We start from the raw sequence: 18,011 nt of genomic DNA on the forward strand, positions 1-18,011 counted from the left end.
GAAGCACAATACATCACGACAGAGAAATACCACGATAAACGATAATATTTTTTTTTTTTTAATTTTTTTTTTGTTATTTTGAGGTATGTTTATTTATTTTTATTTTTTATTTTTTTTAGTTGAGTTGTTTATTTTGAGTTGGTTATATTATTTTTATTTATTTATTTGTTATTTTGAGTTTATTAATTTTTCTTCAGTTTATTTTCATTTTTTGAGTTAGTTTGAGTTGATTTTTTGAGTTATTGACTTATTGTTTTTTGTTATTTTGAGGTGTGGTTTTTTTTTGTTTGTTTTTTTGAGTTGTTCATTTTGAGTTGGTTATTTTATTTTATTTTTATTTTATTTTATTTATTTATTTATTTTTAGTTATTTTGAGTTTATTAAGTTTTTCTTCAGTTTATTTTCTTCATTTTTTGAGTTAGTTTGAGTAGATTTTTTGAGTTATTGAGTATTTGTTGTTTTGTTTTGTGTTTTTTTTTTTTGGTTATTTTGAGTTGATTTATTGCTTCATTCCACTGACACAATAACAATAAGACTAAAGATGATCCCAGTGAGCCATTTTTAAACAGACTGCATCATTAAAAGTCCTGAGCGACAACATTTTAACAACAATTACCGTATTTTCTGGAGTATTAGTCGCACAATAATGAAGAAAAAAACAAACATATTTCACATATAAGTCACACCTGAGTATAAGTCGCACCCCTGGCCAAACTATGTATAAAAATGACACATTATTTGTTCATAATTAGCCATAAAAGTCATATATTCAAACCTTTTACAGCTGAAAAACACCCAAAATCTCCCCATATTGCCAAAGAAACAGTTCACTCGATAAAAACTGAGCCTCAAAACACAGTGTTGCAGCTTCTATTTACTAAACGATGAGTCGATACAGTGATTATAATGACAATATTATCATTTATAGTAATATTTCCTGTAGTAATAAATCATAATTCGAATGCGTTATCATGACAGGGCGGCATTAAAGCACATTCAGAGCTAAAACACAAGCCAAACTGTGAAATATGGTGTTTACAGCGTCAACCCTGCCAAGTCAAACAGTAATCTGCAGTTTCTCACAGGCTCTGACAGAAAAACGACGGCTGGGAGCGCAGCTGAAACACGCCGGAGAAGACACGTTTGGAGGAATGTTACTCCATCTTTCACCGGTGTCACTGAGGCCGGCCCCTCGGTGACCTGTGACCCCCGGACCCAGCAGATGGTGCGGCTGTTGAAATGTGCGCCGCTGTTTGGAAAACGGGCCTCGCGATAATAAGACTTTAAAACGCCGTGAAGCTGCGGGGAACTCGGCGAGAGACTGAAACGCCAAAGACGCCAAAGACCGTGACAGAGAGAAAAAAAAAGTCTAAAATAAACAGATAAAGGCAACACGATTTGGGATGGATGCATAGACTGTTTATGTAAAGAGAAAAAGCTAACCTGCTAGCCACCGCGTTACAAACAGGAAGTGAGCACGTGCACTTCCTGCTTCATCGGCTCCAATTCACTTTACATTGAAAAACTGTCCCCTCTCTGTCTCTGCTGCTTCAGACTCATTTTGTATTAACTCTCTACATGATCCTGGGTTCTTTTTTTTTTTTTTTTTTTTTTTAGTTGAGTTGTTGAGTTTGTTTATTTTATTGTTAATTTTATTTAATTTATTTTTATTTTTTTTATTTTGAGTTTATACATTTTTTCTGTTTATTTTCTTCATTTTTTTAAGTTATTTTGAGTTTATTTTTTGAGTTATTTTGAGTTTTTGTTGTTTTTTTTTATTTTGAGTTGATTTATTTTATGTTTCATTATATTGAGTTGAGTTCATTTTTTTTTTTTATTTATTTTATTATTTTTTTGTTGAGTTGTTTATTTTATTTTATTTTTTATTTTTATTTAAATTTTTTTTTTGTTATTTTGAGTTTATTTTGTGTTTTGTTATATTGAGTCGAGTTCTTTTTTTTTGTCTATTTTTATTTTACACACTGTCTCCTCTCTCTGTCTCTGCTGCTTCAGACTCATTCTGGTCTTAAATGTTCGTATTAACCCTCTACATGATCCTGGGGTTTTTATTTCACTATTGTGTCTGTAAATCAAGATCTGAACATTAATAACAGACAAATCAGGTCCTTCTGTCCCCGAGGTCGCTCCTGTTAGCGTTAGCAACAGGTTTGATTGACAGATTTGCTCCAGTTTATTTATTTACACAAAGTTCTGTATTTACATGTGGGATAAATAAAAGTCATAAAACACATTTGGATCAGTTCTGTCTTTTGTTCTAAGGAAATAAACGCTGTTTTCAGTCTCTGCTCTGGTGTTTGATATATCGAGTATCGAAAGCTGGATCGGTGCATTCATAATTCTCACTGTGAACAGGGTCGCCTCTCCACAGATCTAAACTATAACTTGGCCTGGAGGCAAAACCGAATACATACAGTGGTCAAAACTGCGGTGCCACTTTAACCCTTTAAGGACTGAGCACACTATGGGCCAGTATGGGTCACCTAGACTTTTAGATTTTTGTTAGCCATAAAAATCATATTAAAGAAAGTATCAGAATTTACTGCATTTTTTCACACATCTACTTCTATTTTTCACTTTCATGCGTATTTTTTCTTTTACGCATCAAATAAATGACTGGGAAAATCCCCCCAGCCCCCGCGCTGTCATTCGTCGCCTTCGCGTAGCAACAGAGGCAGATTACCGTAACTGACGGAAAAATGTTTAAATAGCCCCGTGCCTCCGCTTTGAGACGCCGTTTGAATTTACATGAGAGCACGACTGCTGGAAAGTCCGCATCCGCACGCCATCGCCGACGATAGGATCCGACGCTAAAGGGTTAAATGTAATACAGTTGTCCATCACTATATCACGGTTGTGTCGTGCGTCCTGATTGGCTGTTGGACTGTAGACCATTGTCCATCATTGTCCATTTTTTTTTTTTTTTTTTGTTATTCTGAATTTTGTTTGTTTTTTTTTGTTTTTGTATTTTTTTTTTAGTTTATTGAGTTTTTTTTTTTTTAGTTTATTATTAACTTTTTTTGTCATTTTGAATAATTATTTTTTATTAGTTTATTATTAACTTTTTTTTGTCATTTTGAATAAATTTTTTTTTTGTTTATTATTAACTTTTTTTTGTTATTTTGAGTTATTTTTTGTTTGTTTTTAGTTATTTTGATTTATTTTAAATTTATTTATTTATTTATTTTTTTTTTAACTACTGCTGTCAGACTCGTCATTTTGGTCTAAGGGACTGTAGACCATTGTGTCGTGCGTCCTGATTGGCTGTTGGACTGTAGACCATCGTGCCGTGCGTCCTGATTGGCTGTTGGACTGTAGACCATTGTGTTGTGCGTCTCCTCGCAGTGTGACTCTGAAGTGCTGTACGTTTGCGATTTGTTTTCTCCCCGACAAAACCCACAATGTCGATGAAACGTTCTGCACCGACAAAGACGCCTACGAAGGTTTGAACTTTGAGAGAGTTTAAACGAGAGAGAAATGTGAGAAAACGTTAACGCCTGTGTGAGAAAAGTGTATAAAGTGTGTGGTGAGGGGTTTTACGGAGCTCACTTCTTTACACATTCTGGGGGTAGCTGGGAGTCCGAGCAGGGGGAGGAGGTCATTGTGGTGTCGGGTGCCGCCGTGAGCCGTTCCCGCTGTTCTGGCGGCGGTTCAGATCTGTTCACGGAGCAAAAAACCGCACTCACAAAACTCACAGCGTCCAGCTCAGGGAAGAGGAACTACAGAACAGAGAACTGCCAAAGGGCAAAGTGCAAAGAGACGAAAAAGGGAAGTCGACTAAAAACCACGAAATATGAAGTAGTGCCAAGTGCGGGGGGGGGGGGGGGGGGGGGGGGGGGCGGCGGCGGGAGGGCGGGCACGGCGAGGAGGAAGAGGACGGGGAGTAGACGCTGTTCCTCAGTGTGACGGTTTATTACTTCTCGTTGTGTTATTATGACTTCATGGATAAAGTATGTGTTTGGCAGCGGGGGGTCGACACAAATACAGCTCTCACGCGTCAAACAGGCAAAAGTACTCTGGAAAAAGTACTCTGTTTTGGTACTTTAGTAGAAGTACAGGTACCACAGCAAGAAATACTCAAGTAAAAGTATTTAAAATGCACTTAAAGAGTAAAAAAGTAAAAGTATTTCTTATTTAGGGGTCTAATAAATCTTCAAATGTGGTGATTTTGATAAAGATTTGAATTCACATTTTGGAATTTAACGTATTTGTGTGAAAATGTAGTTATAGAGTAAAAAGTAAAAGTATTTTGCCTAGATTTTGAGACGTATAAAAGCTAAAAATGTGGTGATTTTGATAAATATTTGATGTTTCAAGGAAATAAGTGCTGTTTTATGTCTGGTATCAGTTGATATCAGGATATTTTTTTAATTAATTCTAGAGTTTAGTTCAGTTTTTCACTTATAAAAAAAAACAATGTTAAAATTTTTCAAGTGAATTGAGCTTTTTTTGAATTTTTTTATCTGGTTTTATTTTTTTGTATATTTTTATTTGCTCAAATTCTGAACGTGTTAAAAGAAGCAAAAACACTCAAATAAAAGTAAAAATATCACATTAAAAATCTACTTAAGTAAAAGTATTAAAGCTCCTGTTTAAAAATGTACTTAAAGAGTAAAAAGTAAAAGTATTTCACAGATTTTGAGTCTTTTAAAGCTTCAAATGTGGTGATTTTGATAAAGATTTGAGCTGAATGGATCATTATTTCCAGCTGTTTTTATTTGTACATTTGTTTTGCTCAAATTCTGAACGTGATAAAAATAAACTCAGACTTTTCTGCAGCTCAAACTTTAATAAAAACACTTTTACTTTGCAGTTCTGTTCGAAAATGTATTAGAGTAGAGAGTACAGATACTGCTCTCAGATGTACTCAAGTAAAAGTAAAAGTACACACTGAAAAATCTGATTAAGTCAAGTACAAATACATAAATATTTGTGCTTAAGTTTAATATTTCACCACAAAATAAAAACTAATAATCTCACCTGCTCCTGTTTTAAAGTTTTAAATAAACCTGTGCAGTTTTCTGGATGTGTTTGTTTTGTTTTCGGCTCCGTCTGCAGAAATAAAGATCCATATTCTTCCACATTTTCATTTCTGAACAATGTGGAGCGATTACAAACCCCCCGACGAACAAAACCACAAACATGAGCGTCCACAAATCTCCGGTCGCACATATGGACACGATTAGAGCGTGTTTACGTAAAGAAGAGAAAGAGCCCGGGATGTTTAGTGTAAAACATCCAGCGCCGCGCGGCTGTGGCGGGGAACGCTCCGGGGCACATTCTTAGAGCGAGAACACGAGCCCGACACGCAGAGAGCTGTCAAACACTGACACAACAGGTACGACTTCACCGTTTTACACGAGAGCCGCTGGAAATATAAACCAGGAGGACGCCATCTTTAAAAGGCCCGTTTCCTCGTCACAAACAGACCCGGAGCTGTTTGGTTTTTTGCTTCATTCACACATTTTTAAAACAAACAAACGCTGCAGATTTAGGCTGAGTTCTTCTCTCAAACTGAAAACACCCCGTTCCACCTTGTGATGTCATCATGTGGCGATACAGGAAGTGCCCCGCTGTGTTTTTAAACTCCACACACCTTCATTTCTAGAATCATTTGGATCATTTCCGCCCTGGAATTGCCCATTTCTACTGAACTAAAAGGTAAAAAGGAGCTGTTGAAAATAGCACTTGATGACATCACAAGGTGGAACAGAGCGTTTTGAGGTTTGGAGATGTAGAAAATAATAATAATAATAATAATAATAAACTTGAATGAATGAGACAAAACGCAACTCCAGGTTTGTTTTTGAGCAGGTAGCAGCATTAGAACGTGGATTAAAGCTCATCAAGGGAATATTTTGCGTAATATTGGACCTTTATCGACCTTTTTTTAACCAAAAAAAAAGGAAAATATTAAAACTGAACCCCACCTCACTTATCTCCGCCCCTTTTTAGCATCGTCACAGGAAGCTGGTTCTCCTTTAATACATATAAAGTCAATATAATTATGTTTTTATTTGACAAATCACTGCTTTTCCAAGTGATTTCCTGAACTAGAGGAAATAAAAGTGAAGTACAAGTGTTTACGTTTGCACTTTTGTCTCATAGTAATACAAGAGTTCAAGACTTTGCACGATTTCCTCTTCATCAAATGGCTTTTTTCTATAAATTTCCGACTCCCCGTTGATGATTTTTAGTCTCTCGACACAGACAACATGACTCTGACTTGTAAAATAAACAAACAGTGGTGGTAAGTTTGGTATTTTTGTGCAGTTTTTGTGCAGTTTTTTGTGCAAAGCGTCGCGTAAAGACACTGGAATCGATAAAACAAACACCACAAATGAGTTTCAAGAGAGTGTAAACACAGAGCGAGGAAGTGATGTGCGAGTTCAGTTAAGTGTGTGAGCGTCGGCCTTATCAACTACGCAAACGTGCAGCAGCTTCAGGAACATCTTTGAATGTACAAGTAGCAAAAAGGATCGTGTTTTTTGGGTTTTCACAGCCAGAAAAGCAGCAGCTATTCAACTAGAAACTGATGATGAAAGGAGCGTCGTCATGTGATCACTTCAAAGCTCAAATTTGGGGAAGGTTTTGACCTCCGGGGGGAAAAAAAAAACAAAACTGAAAGACAAGCCACCTGTTTGAGACGCGGTTTATCACAGGTGAGAGCTGCGTTTGCTGAAATAATCCACTGCGGTAGAAGAAAGTTAAGAGAAAAAAGTTTAACCGGAGAGAAAAGACGCAGAGACTGACCCCCCTGGAAGCAGAAAAAGAACAAAAAACTGTCCTGATTGGCCCACATGTGCTCCCATTAGAGCAGAATGATTATCCATGCATGCTCTGGGGGTGAGGACACAATGGTAGAGCAAAGAAGGAGAAAAGGAGGGAGGAAGCGAGGAGGAGGAGGAGGAGGGAGCAGGGAGGAGGTGCAGAGTCCCCCCCCAAAAAAACTGCACTGAACAGCTGAACAATGGGAAAGTCCTCCACACCAAAGATCAGTTTTAGATGATTTCTTCACAAACTTTACACAACTTTCTGATCTAAAACACAACCTCATCAGCCGCTTCACAACATCAAACGCTTTTTCACGCCGTTTCTACAAATCCACAACGTTTCCCGAACATAAAAAACACAAAAAAACACCCAAAAAACGTGTGGATTTTAAAAGCAAAAAAACCACGACTCACCCAGGCAATCCCAAGCTCTGTGGCCTTCTGTGTATCTCCGGCTGCCTCAATCACAGATTCAGCTGGGGGGAAAGTGCTCGCTGCCTGCTTCAGCCTTAGCCCCGCCCACTGTGGTGTCACGTGACCTCCGTCCCCACTGGCTGAGACGCCTGTGCGAGCGGCCACACCCCTCATTCACAGAAAGTCAGAGGGGAACTTTGAGCAAATGTTTTTTTCGCAGCACGTGTAATTATGTTGAGCCAGCAGAGGTTACAATGCACACACACACACACACACACACACACCCCTACACACACACACACACACACACACAGAGAGACACACACACACAGAGACACACACACACACACAGACACACACTATTGGCTCTATGCAAAGGATTTGGTTTCAAGTGAGTGCATCCTCCCACGGTTTTGTTCAGTGTCCTCTGTGTGTGTCTGTGTGTGTGTGTGTGTCGGGGTGTGTGTGTGTGTGTGTGTGTGTGTGCGTCCTCAAAACATTTGGTCATCTGTTTCCCGAGGACCTCCATGTTTTTCTCATCCGCACAAACCTCCGCACGGCCGTGAGCGTTTGACTCAACCTCTTCTGACTCGTGACTCAGACTTTGCGTCGGACGACATTGAAATTTTTGCGCGACGATTATCACGGCTGAAATAACAAAGATTAACGATTACATCACGATAACGGTTAAAGTTGTTAGGGATGTGAAGAATTATAGCTTTTTAGCAGAGGATATTATGAATGAGCAGGGGCGTCGACTGAAATTTTGGGGGCCCGGGGCAATAACACTCACATGGGCCCCCCCTATTTTACATTTTACAGGATGTACAAAAGAAATACAGATACAAAAATACACCTGAAAAAGTGTCTGAACAGGCCCGTCCACAGAGATTTGGAGGTCCCAGGGCAAGAAAGTTCACATGGGCCCCCCTCTCGTAGTACAAATGAATAGGCCGAGGGTTGAAATCTGGGCCCCCTAAGACCCCGGAGCACTAGACTCGTTTTTTTCTGCACATTCAGGTGATTTTCTTTGTCGGCGATTATCATATTTATATAAAATGTCCCGCGAACGATTATTGTCGCCCCTTTTCATCACGATAAACGATAAACGATATTATTGTTTATTGTTCCGTCCCATCACCAAAAAACAAACAAACAAATATCTTCCATCCGCGAGCGTTCAACAAACATATGAAGAACATTTTAACTACGACTATTTATCGATATATACATTTGTGAACACAAACATTTGGACACGCCCTCTCATTTCTGTCATTATGTTTTAAAATTGTATTATTATTATTATTATTATTATTATTATTATTATTATTATTATTATTATTATTATTTTCAATCTATGAAGCTAAATATATGGAATATATGGAATTATTATGGAAGTAGTAAGGAAAAAAGGTAAATAACACAAAATATAAATAAATACATAAATAAATAAATGGATGGATGAATGAATAAATAAGTAGACGAATAAATAAATAAATACATAAATAAATAAATAAATAAATAAACAAATAAATGGATGGATGAATAAATAAATAAGTAGATGAATAAATAAATAAATAAACAAATAAATGGATGGATGAATAAATAAATAAGTAGATGAATAAATAAATAAATAAACAAACAAATAAATGGATGGATGAATAAATAAATACGTAGATGAATAAATAAATAAATAAATACATGAATATATAAATAATAAATAAATGAATAATTTAAATTCTCTATAAGTTTTCACGTTTTACAATGAGGTACATTTAAGTTGTACAAATACACGTTCACTCTGGTCAGTACACACATATCCCATCATGCATCATTCACACAAACAAAAGGGAGTGGCCACAAACTGTACTTTTATCTATTTACTTAATATTTACTTCAAAATAAAATTGTGTTTTTTTAGATTTGTATATTCAACCCACTTTTCCCAACACGACACAAACCAACCGTGTATTTTTTAAATATTTTATTTATATTTTAAATAAGTATCCACTCTGTGCTTTGTCGAAAAATATTTAGTTGAGTTTTATAATATTTTTTTCTTTACTACACACAGTATTTCCATATATCTTACATTGTATATTTGATGTATTTGTAAGTATATAAAATGTAGAAAGTATTAGTAGTAGTATCAGTAGTACAGGGTGTCGTATTGTTTAAACGTACACGACTTGTACTTTGAGGATTTGTATATAAAATGTAGAAAGTAGTAAAAATATCTTAAAAAAACACTGAGTGGGCGTGTCCAAACCTCTGAGCGCTCACGTCTGTGTCGGCGCCGCTACAGACGACAAAATGGAGAATGTAGAATTTTGTGTTTTTAAATATTTTCAAAGTGTGAGTCAGAAAAACAAAGTGGATCAGTTACATTTTTTAAAGTTTGTCATTTTCATCGTCTAAAATTCACTTTGAAACACGCGCCTCAAAGCTAACGCTAACTTTTATTTAAAGCATAAAATATAAAATAAACAACTTGTTAAGACAAAGAGGAGGAGCTCGATCACACAGGAGGAGCTGGAGGAAGTGTCTGGGGTGAGGGAAGTCTGGGAGTCCCTGTTTAAACTGACGCCCCCGGAGAAGAGGAAGAACATGAACGGACCGACTCGTTAAAATTAATTTATATAAAGACGACCTGATTTGTTCAGTTTGTGGTGTTATTCTTATGTTTTTTAGCATTAGCGTTAGCATTAGCGTTAGCATTAGCGTTAGCATCGAGACACAAACACGTCTCTTTCTAAACACAGAAGTGTCTCGGGTGAAGAATTCGTTTTATTTCTGTCGTGTTTAACAGCGACGTCCACCTGCAGCTCTCTATCCACTGACCCTAACCCCTGTAACCTTTGACCTCTGACCCCTGACCTCTAACCCACCTGCAGCTCCCTGTCACTGTCTGATCTTTAAATATTTTAGCGTGACTCGGAAAAAAACTCATAGAGATGAAACTGGACAGAAAGTAGTGACGCTAACAGGAAGTAGTGACGCTAACAGGAAGTAGTGACGCTAACAGGAAGTAGTGACACTAACAGGAAGTAGTGACGCTAACAGGAAGTAGTGACACTAACAGGAAGTAGTGACGCTAACAGGAAGTAGTAACGCTAACAGGAAGTAGTGACGCTAACGGGAAGTAGTGACGCTAACGGGAAGTAGTGACGCTAACGGGAAATAGTGACGCTAACGGGAAGTAGTGACGCTAACGGGAAGTAGTGACGCTAACGGGAAGTAGTGACGCTAACGGGAAGTAGTGACGCTAACGGGGAGAAGTGACGCTAACAGGAAATAGTGACGCTAATGGGAAATAGTGACGCTAACGGGAAGTAGTAACGCTAACAGGAAATAATGACACTAACAGGAAGTAGTGACGCTAACAGGAAGTAGTGACGCTAACAGGAAATAGTGACGCTAACAGGAAGTAGTGATGCTAACGGGAAGTAGTGACGCTAACGGGAAGTAGTGACGCTAACGGGAAGTAGTGACGCTAACAGGAAGTAGTGACGCTAACAGGAAATAGTGACGCTAACAGGAAGTAGTGATGCTAAAAGAAAGTAGTGATGCTAACAGCGAGGTAGAGGGATTACACAAAACGTCTGTCACTATGGTTACGGACGCACTGATATCGAGGCTGGGTATCGGTGCAGATTTGTTGGACCAGGTATCAGTCAAAAAAGATCCCAACTTGTTTTTTTTTATTCCGTCGTTTTAGATGAACATTGTGATTTAAAATGTGTAAATTATAACGTACCGATCCGCACGCGTCAGAGATCATAACACGTCTGGTTTAACTCGACTTTCTGTGTTGATTTCTCGCGGCGCCGCACGTTTAGAACCGCGTCCACGCCAGTTTGGAGGTTTCGTGTGCGTTTGTAAATGACGGGAGTGGAAAACGAGAGTGATTCATGAGTTCCTCTGTTGACACGATCGTCGCGCTCCACCAGAGATCAGGCCCAGAACCCTCAGAGCACTTTTCAGAACATCAGCACAACTGTTTCCTTCCTGTCAGAGCAGATGTGGCTCAGACTGAAGCTCGACAGGCGGAGTCGGGAAGTACCTCCACACACGCAGTAAAAATACACACTCTGAGTACTCTTTGTGCTGTTCAGAGTACACTTACTTTTTATAAATGTCTTCATCACATAATTTGGGCTTTACCTGCGTTAAAAACATCCACGAGTCCAGACTACGGGAAAACTCGGATCATTATTAAGATCAAAAGTTCCACACTGTTTATGGATTTTTTAAGCTACGACCTGAGTCTGGAGATGTCGCTACGGCAACAGCTTCACCAGACGTGTTCACCTGTGACACGCCAAAGAGACAGGAACCGGGCTAAAGGAGGTCTGGACCGGGTCTGAGCCAGGTCTGAACCAGGACAAAAACCAGGACTAAACCAGGACTAAATCAGGTCTGAGCCGGGTCTGAACCAGGACAAAAACCAGGACAAAAACAAGGACTTAAACAGAACTGAACCGGGTCTGAACCACGACTAAACCAGGACTAAACCAGGTCTGAGCCGGGTCTGAACCAGGACTGAACCAGGACTAAACCAGGTCTGAGCCGGGTCTGAGAAAGGACTAAATGGGCTAAACCAGTACTAAACCAGAACTGAACCGGGTCTGAACCACAACTAAACCAGGACTAAACTGGGTCTGAACCAGGACTGAACCAGGACTAAACCAGGTCTGAGAAAGGACTAAACCAGTATTAAACCAGGTCTGAGCCGGGTTTGAACCAGGATAAAAACCAGGACTAAACCAGGTCTGAACCAGGACAAAAACCAGGACTAAACCAGGACTAAACCAGGACTAAACCAGGACTAAACCAGGTCTGAGAAAGGACTAAATGGGCTAAACCAGTACTAAACCAGAACTGAACCGGGTCTGAACCACGACTAAACCAGGACTAAACTGGGTCTGAACCAGGACTGAACCAGGACTAAACCAGGTCTGAGAAAGGACTAAACCAGTATTAAACCAGGTCTGAGCCGGGTTTGAACCAGGATAAAAACCAGGACTAAACCAGGTCTGAACCAGGACAAAAACCAGGACTAAACCAGGACTAAACCAGGACTAAACCAGGACTAAACCAGGACTGAAGCAGGACTGAATTGAGACTAAATTGGGTCTGGATGTGGTCTGAAACAAGACTGAACCAGAACTGAACCGGGTTTGAACCAAGAACCAAGACTGAACTGGGTCTGAACGGGATCTGAACCAAGACTGAACCAGGCCGGATTCTGTGTCCAAGACCCAGAAACCGGTCTAAACCAGGACTAAACCGGGTCTAAAATGCATTTGAAAGTATTCTTCCCATCACTGCAGACAGCTAATAAAACTGCTCAGGTCCGGTCCAATCCAGCCTGGCAATCGTAGGGAGTATTATACCTCTGATGACGTCATAATCCGAGCTCACACAGACGGAGCACGGCACAAAATCTGGAACCAAGAGAAACAGTCAAACAGCTGCTCTCACCCTGACTGGAAGTGCGACTTATTTTTACAGCTCCAAAAAAACACTCCATTTTTTGAATCTTGGCAGAAAAACACCAGTTTCCTTTTCTCGTTTGATTTATCGAGCAAAGTTTATTTTACGTAGCGGATCGAGAACAATAAAACTATCTTGTCAGCGTAAAAAGCGTTTGAGAGGCTCGTGTCCTCTGTGGGAACTCGAGATCAAAAGCCAAAGTGTGTTTTCAAGATGGCCGCCCGCGCTGCTTCTAATGGGATTACTGCGGCTTTGAACACGTGATTTATGGACAAATAGAAGCAGAAATGAAGCTGCATAACTCGAGTGGTCACCAGTGAAATGCAACAGTCATAAACAAAAGTGGTCAGATCTTTTCCCACACGATGAAGGAATTACGCACAGAACTCGGAGACTCTTTTTCTGACTTAACGAGGCTGGATATTGGATTCTGCAAGTACCAGTGATCTGATAAATCTGATATAGACAAATAACGACCTCCCTGTGCCGACGTATCTCGCGACTGCTGCAAAAAACAGAGTAATATATAAAAAATAAATAAAAAACTCTCTGTATTTTTGGTAACATTGCTGAATTCGGAGATGGAGATGTAAACACTTTGCCTGAAATGATCCACACTTATGTATTTAAATCATAAACTGTATATATAAATGGACATAGCTAACATGCTAACAGGAAGTGGTCACGTGCACACCCCCGGGTCCATCGACTCTGGCTCTAATTCACTTTCTATTGAAAAACCTGCTGCTGTCAGACATTTTGGTCTTAAATGTTCGTATTAACCCGCTCTACATGATCCTGGAGTTCATTTTTTTTTTTTTTTTGTTATTTGAGTTTGTTTTTTAGTTTATTTATTTAGTTTTTTGTTTGTTTGTTGTTTTTTTGGGTTTTTTAAAAGTTTTTTTAAAAGTTTTTTTTTTTTGTTATTTTGAGGTGTTTTTTTGTTTATTTTCTAAATTTTTTGTTATTTTGAGGAGTTTTCCTTGTTTTTCTTAATTATTTTTATTTTATTATTAGTTTCTTTTTTCTTTTTTTTTGAGTTTATTTATTTATTTATTTATTTTTACTGTGTCCTCTCTGTCTCTGCTGCTGTCAGACTCGTCCTTTTGGTCTTAAATGTTCGTATTAATCGTCTTTGCGGTTTTTATTTCACTTTTGTGTCTGTAAATCAAGACATGAACATTAAAAACAAACAAATCAAACGTCTTTTTTCCCCGGGGTCGCTCCTGTTAGCGTTAGCAACAGGCTCGATCGACAGCGTTGCTAAGCGCCCGCTCCCTACTAAACCAGCGGTGCGGGCGGGAAGGGGCGTTACCTTCAACATCCTCGCTCCTGATTGGCTCTCTGGTTGCTATGACACTCGTGGTCGGAATTCCAAATATGCAACTCTGCTCCAGATTAGCCGCTACAACCGTTAACCTCGATGCGCTTCGTTTGACTGGAGCCGAACGCTTCACATCGCACTCACTCAGTCGACTTCTTTCCACAGTCTGTGATTCAAATAAAATCCGACGGACGATTCTTACGAGGCGCGGATCCAACGCTGGGATCGGATTTCCTGTTTGGACATTTAAATCGATGTAATACGATGATTTCCTGGTCACAGTCGGCCCAGAAAGTCTCATAACGTTTGAACTGTTATTTACACAAAGTTCTGTATTTACTTGTGGGATAAATAACTACAACATGACACATTTGGATCAGTTTTATTTTATTTTAGTTTTAAGGAAATAAATGCTATGCTAATATGCTAAATCGAACGTACATTGGTCAAAATTGCGGTGCGACTTTAACCGTATCGTACCGTTTTATTTATTTGTTTATTCGACAGGGATGGTCCACATCTGGTCTGCTCTTTTTGGACGTTGGCGCAGCAGCAGCAGGTTTTCCCCACGCCGGACTAAACCAGATGGGGTCAGGGGGGTCACTGATAACTAACGTCCAATGGGAGCCGTATTAGGCCTCATTACGGAGCCTCGCCATTGGCCCGAAAGGTCAAGACAAAGCGCACACTGACTTCATTAAAACGTTACGTCGATGAGTCAGAGGGGTTAGTCGGTCACGCAGATATTTCACCGCAGGAGAGCGAGGGACCAGTGAAAGAGGAGAGGAAGAGGGGTCAGGGATGTAGGGGTCCGCCGGGACGGGGGGGGGGAGGGGCAGGAGCAGAGGAACATCTGGCTTGGCTCGGGTGTCGAACACATGAGATAGCCGGGGCTTCTTCCTGTTTTGTTTTGCGTTGCCGTGGTTGCCGCGCTCCCCTCGCGCTTCAAATGGAGACGGCGAATGTGTGGTACAGGGAGAGTTTTATCTGAACGTGAAAACTGCAAAGTGCCGCTCAGACTTCAAGATAAAACATTTACGAAACACGCAAAACTCGATATCGGTGGATTCTGAGTTTCTGGAACGTCAAAGCGCCCGTGTCACGCTGTTTTCTGATTCGTTCTAATGTCGTTTCGTGTTTTGTTTCATTCACAAACGCTGCAGATTTAGGTTAAGTTCTTCTCTCGAACTGAAAACGCCCCGTTCCACCTTGTGATGTCATCGTGTGGCGATACAGGAAGTGCTCCGCTGTGTTTTTAAACTCCACACATCTTCATTTCTAGAGTCATTTGGATGATTTCAGACCTGGAATTGCTGATCTTTATTGAATTAAAGGTAAAAAAGTAATGTGAAAACTACCACTTGATGACATCATAAGGTGGTTTTGAGAGCGTTTTGAGGTTTGGAGATGTTACAGACTAATAATAAAGAAACAAAACACAACTCCAGGTCTGTTTTCGAGGAGGTAACAGCATTAGAACATGGTTTTAAAGCTCACAAGGGAATATTTTGCGTAATATAGGACCTTTATCAACCCATTTTTAACCATAAAAAGAGGAAAATGTTAAAACTGAACCCCACACCTCACTTATCTCCGCCCCTTTCTAGCATTGTCAAAGGTTCCACATGATTCTCATCCAACAAATGTAAAGTCAATATAATTATGTTTTTTTGTTCAAAAATCTCTGCTTTTCCAATTCACTAAAGTGATTTCCTGAACTAGAGGAGATAAAAGTGAAGTACAAGGTTTTACGTTTGGAGTTTAGTCTCTTAATAAAGTAATAAAAGAGTAATAAATAAGTAATAATAAAAGAGTTGAAGACTTTGCACGATATTTCCTTTATAAATCATGTGTGAATGAAACAAAACGGCAGTAGATCATGAACTTAATGCTCACAAGAGTCGATTTTAAGTAATATGGGACCTTTAAGTAATAGTTGTCAGGTATAAATTCTCTTCCAACATCAAATTACAGAAAAATTTGGTGGATCAGGTATCGGTTCCATGATATCAGTTCAGTTGATATCCTGGTTGGGCCTTAAATCAGACGTAATACGACCTTTTGCAGGATGATTTTGGCCTAAAATGTCTCATAATGTTTGAACTTTTACTCACACAAAGCTGTTCAGACGTTATTCAAAGGATAAAACCATTACCTAACACAACTGGACCTCTTGTGTAACACCTTAACTGCGTTTTAAGGAAATAAGTGACATTTTTCCAGCCTTTCTCTCTGGTATCGGTTAATATTCAGTCTTGGCAGATACTCACAGTCAAAGTATCAATATCAGTAACTGAATTGGAAGCTGGACTGGTGCATCCTTAGACAAAATCGAAACCATCCAAACTCTGATCCTCTCTGTCTGTAAAGAGCGTGAAATCGATAGACCCCCGCGATCTCTTCACTTGAAACGCCCCAACGTAAACTGATATCCTCAAACACAACCAGACGCTTTTGTAGTGAAATTCCCGAGCAAATTATGAAGGAAACCAAACCGGCGTGTCGCTCGAATTCTCAAAAAGCACAACTCGACTTAAACCGTAACGAGAAGCAGACGTCAGCGCGGCTCTCCAAAAAGAACACAGCGAAACAGAGCTACTCACAAGAGAAGCTAAACTCGTCACCGCTAACACGATCCATTCTTCTTTCGCCCTGGTCTCCGTGTCTCCAGAAAGAATCGTTTTTTTTTTCCTGGCGGCGTAGGTTCACTCGTGTGGCAGCTGATGCTCTGGAGGAAGCAGGAAATGGAGCTAACTCATCGCTCGAGGTTTGATTCATGAGTGCGAGCGGAGAACTTCCCCGCGGAACAATAAACAAGAGGGTCTCCAGAGGGCCCACGTCCAGAGGGCCCACGTTCAAAAGGGCCCACGTCCAGGGACCAGCCGGCTCACTGAAGGGACAGGAGCCAAAGCGCAAGGAAGACACTGGACGAGCTACAGGAACAGATACAAACGCACACCACAAAATGAATCACGTAAACTGTAAAGAAACACTACGTAGCTTTCCAGATTTGACACGTCGTCTGCAGGTTTCCACGGAAATAGAAAGTAGAAGTAATAGAAACCTTTTTTTTGGGCGGTAGGTAAGTGTTACGCCGGAGTGTGGAAGGTTCCAGCCAAAAAAACAAACAAAAAAAAACAACATTTCAATGGAAAAAGAAGGAAGAGTTGCTCCTCCAGGTCAAAAAAGAATCAGGTTTGTGGAGATGCGAGCCGCTTACAACAAGGACACAAGTTTTTCAGTGCAATAAATATTTTAGTTTGTTTTTGGGGTGCAGTTTGCTATGAGCCACTGAAGGTTTGAAGACAAAGATTCGTCCAAAAAAAACCAAAATTTGATCAAAAACTGAAATACAAACAGCTAAAATAAAAATTTAACATCAGAAAAGTGGGAAATCAAAGGGTTTAAGTCACATACAGTAATGGGAAAACACTTTGAAAATGTATTTAGTGACAGAATACTGAATTTACTATTTAAAAACTTAATACGTAAATACAGGAATACTTAAAATGTATTACATGGTCCAATCAGACTACTGCATTCTGAATACTTTGAGTACTTTGTAAAAACGTAACATTAAAAACACCTTTATGTTTGTTTCACTTCTGCATTTATTTATCACTAATGGAAGAATCTCGCAAGACCAGAGTTTTATATTTTTCTTACCGATTTTGCGCAGTTTGAAGTGTAAATTTTGTGATCAAGTCTCGCCATGTATTTCGAAATAATCATCGTAAAATTAGCAAAGACAAGAGGCAGAATAAACACATTTCAGTCATATTCACAGATAAACAGAACCGTTTGAGCCTGGATTCAAAGTAGAGGCCTGGGTCACATGTAAAAACTGAACAACAGGGGTCCCAGGATTGACCCCTGGGGCACCCCACAGCTCAGGGCCACATGATCTGAGACACAGATTCACATTTTAGCAAAGTCCTCTCTGTTTTCTAGATAGAACTTGAACCAGTTTAGTCCCAGAGACGCCC

At 39.5% G+C, this 18,011-nt stretch overlaps 1 protein-coding gene across 4 annotated transcripts in view; it reads right to left on the bottom strand.

Moving 5' to 3' along the window:
• Positions 1–18,011, bottom strand: part of LOC117375271 (septin-9-like) — a 99,821-nt gene that overhangs the window by 38,082 nt on the left and 43,728 nt on the right. Inside the window, exon 1 of one of the 4 annotated variants that reach the window (XM_055223272.1) lies at positions 16,629–16,972. The exons of 2 other annotated variants lie outside the window; for them this stretch is intronic. In XM_055223272.1, the coding sequence (XP_055079247.1) occupies positions 16,629–16,803 (175 nt within the window). In that variant the 5' untranslated portion in view covers positions 16,804–16,972. Of the gene's footprint in view, positions 1–7,205; positions 7,282–16,628; positions 16,973–18,011 lie in introns of those variants that run through there. One more of the 4 variants, XM_033971582.2, reaches the window with a different exon arrangement.

The sequence above is a fragment of the Periophthalmus magnuspinnatus genome, chromosome 1, assembly GCF_009829125.3.
Source record: "Periophthalmus magnuspinnatus isolate fPerMag1 chromosome 1, fPerMag1.2.pri, whole genome shotgun sequence".
NCBI lineage: Eukaryota > Metazoa > Chordata > Actinopteri > Gobiiformes > Gobiidae > Periophthalmus > Periophthalmus magnuspinnatus.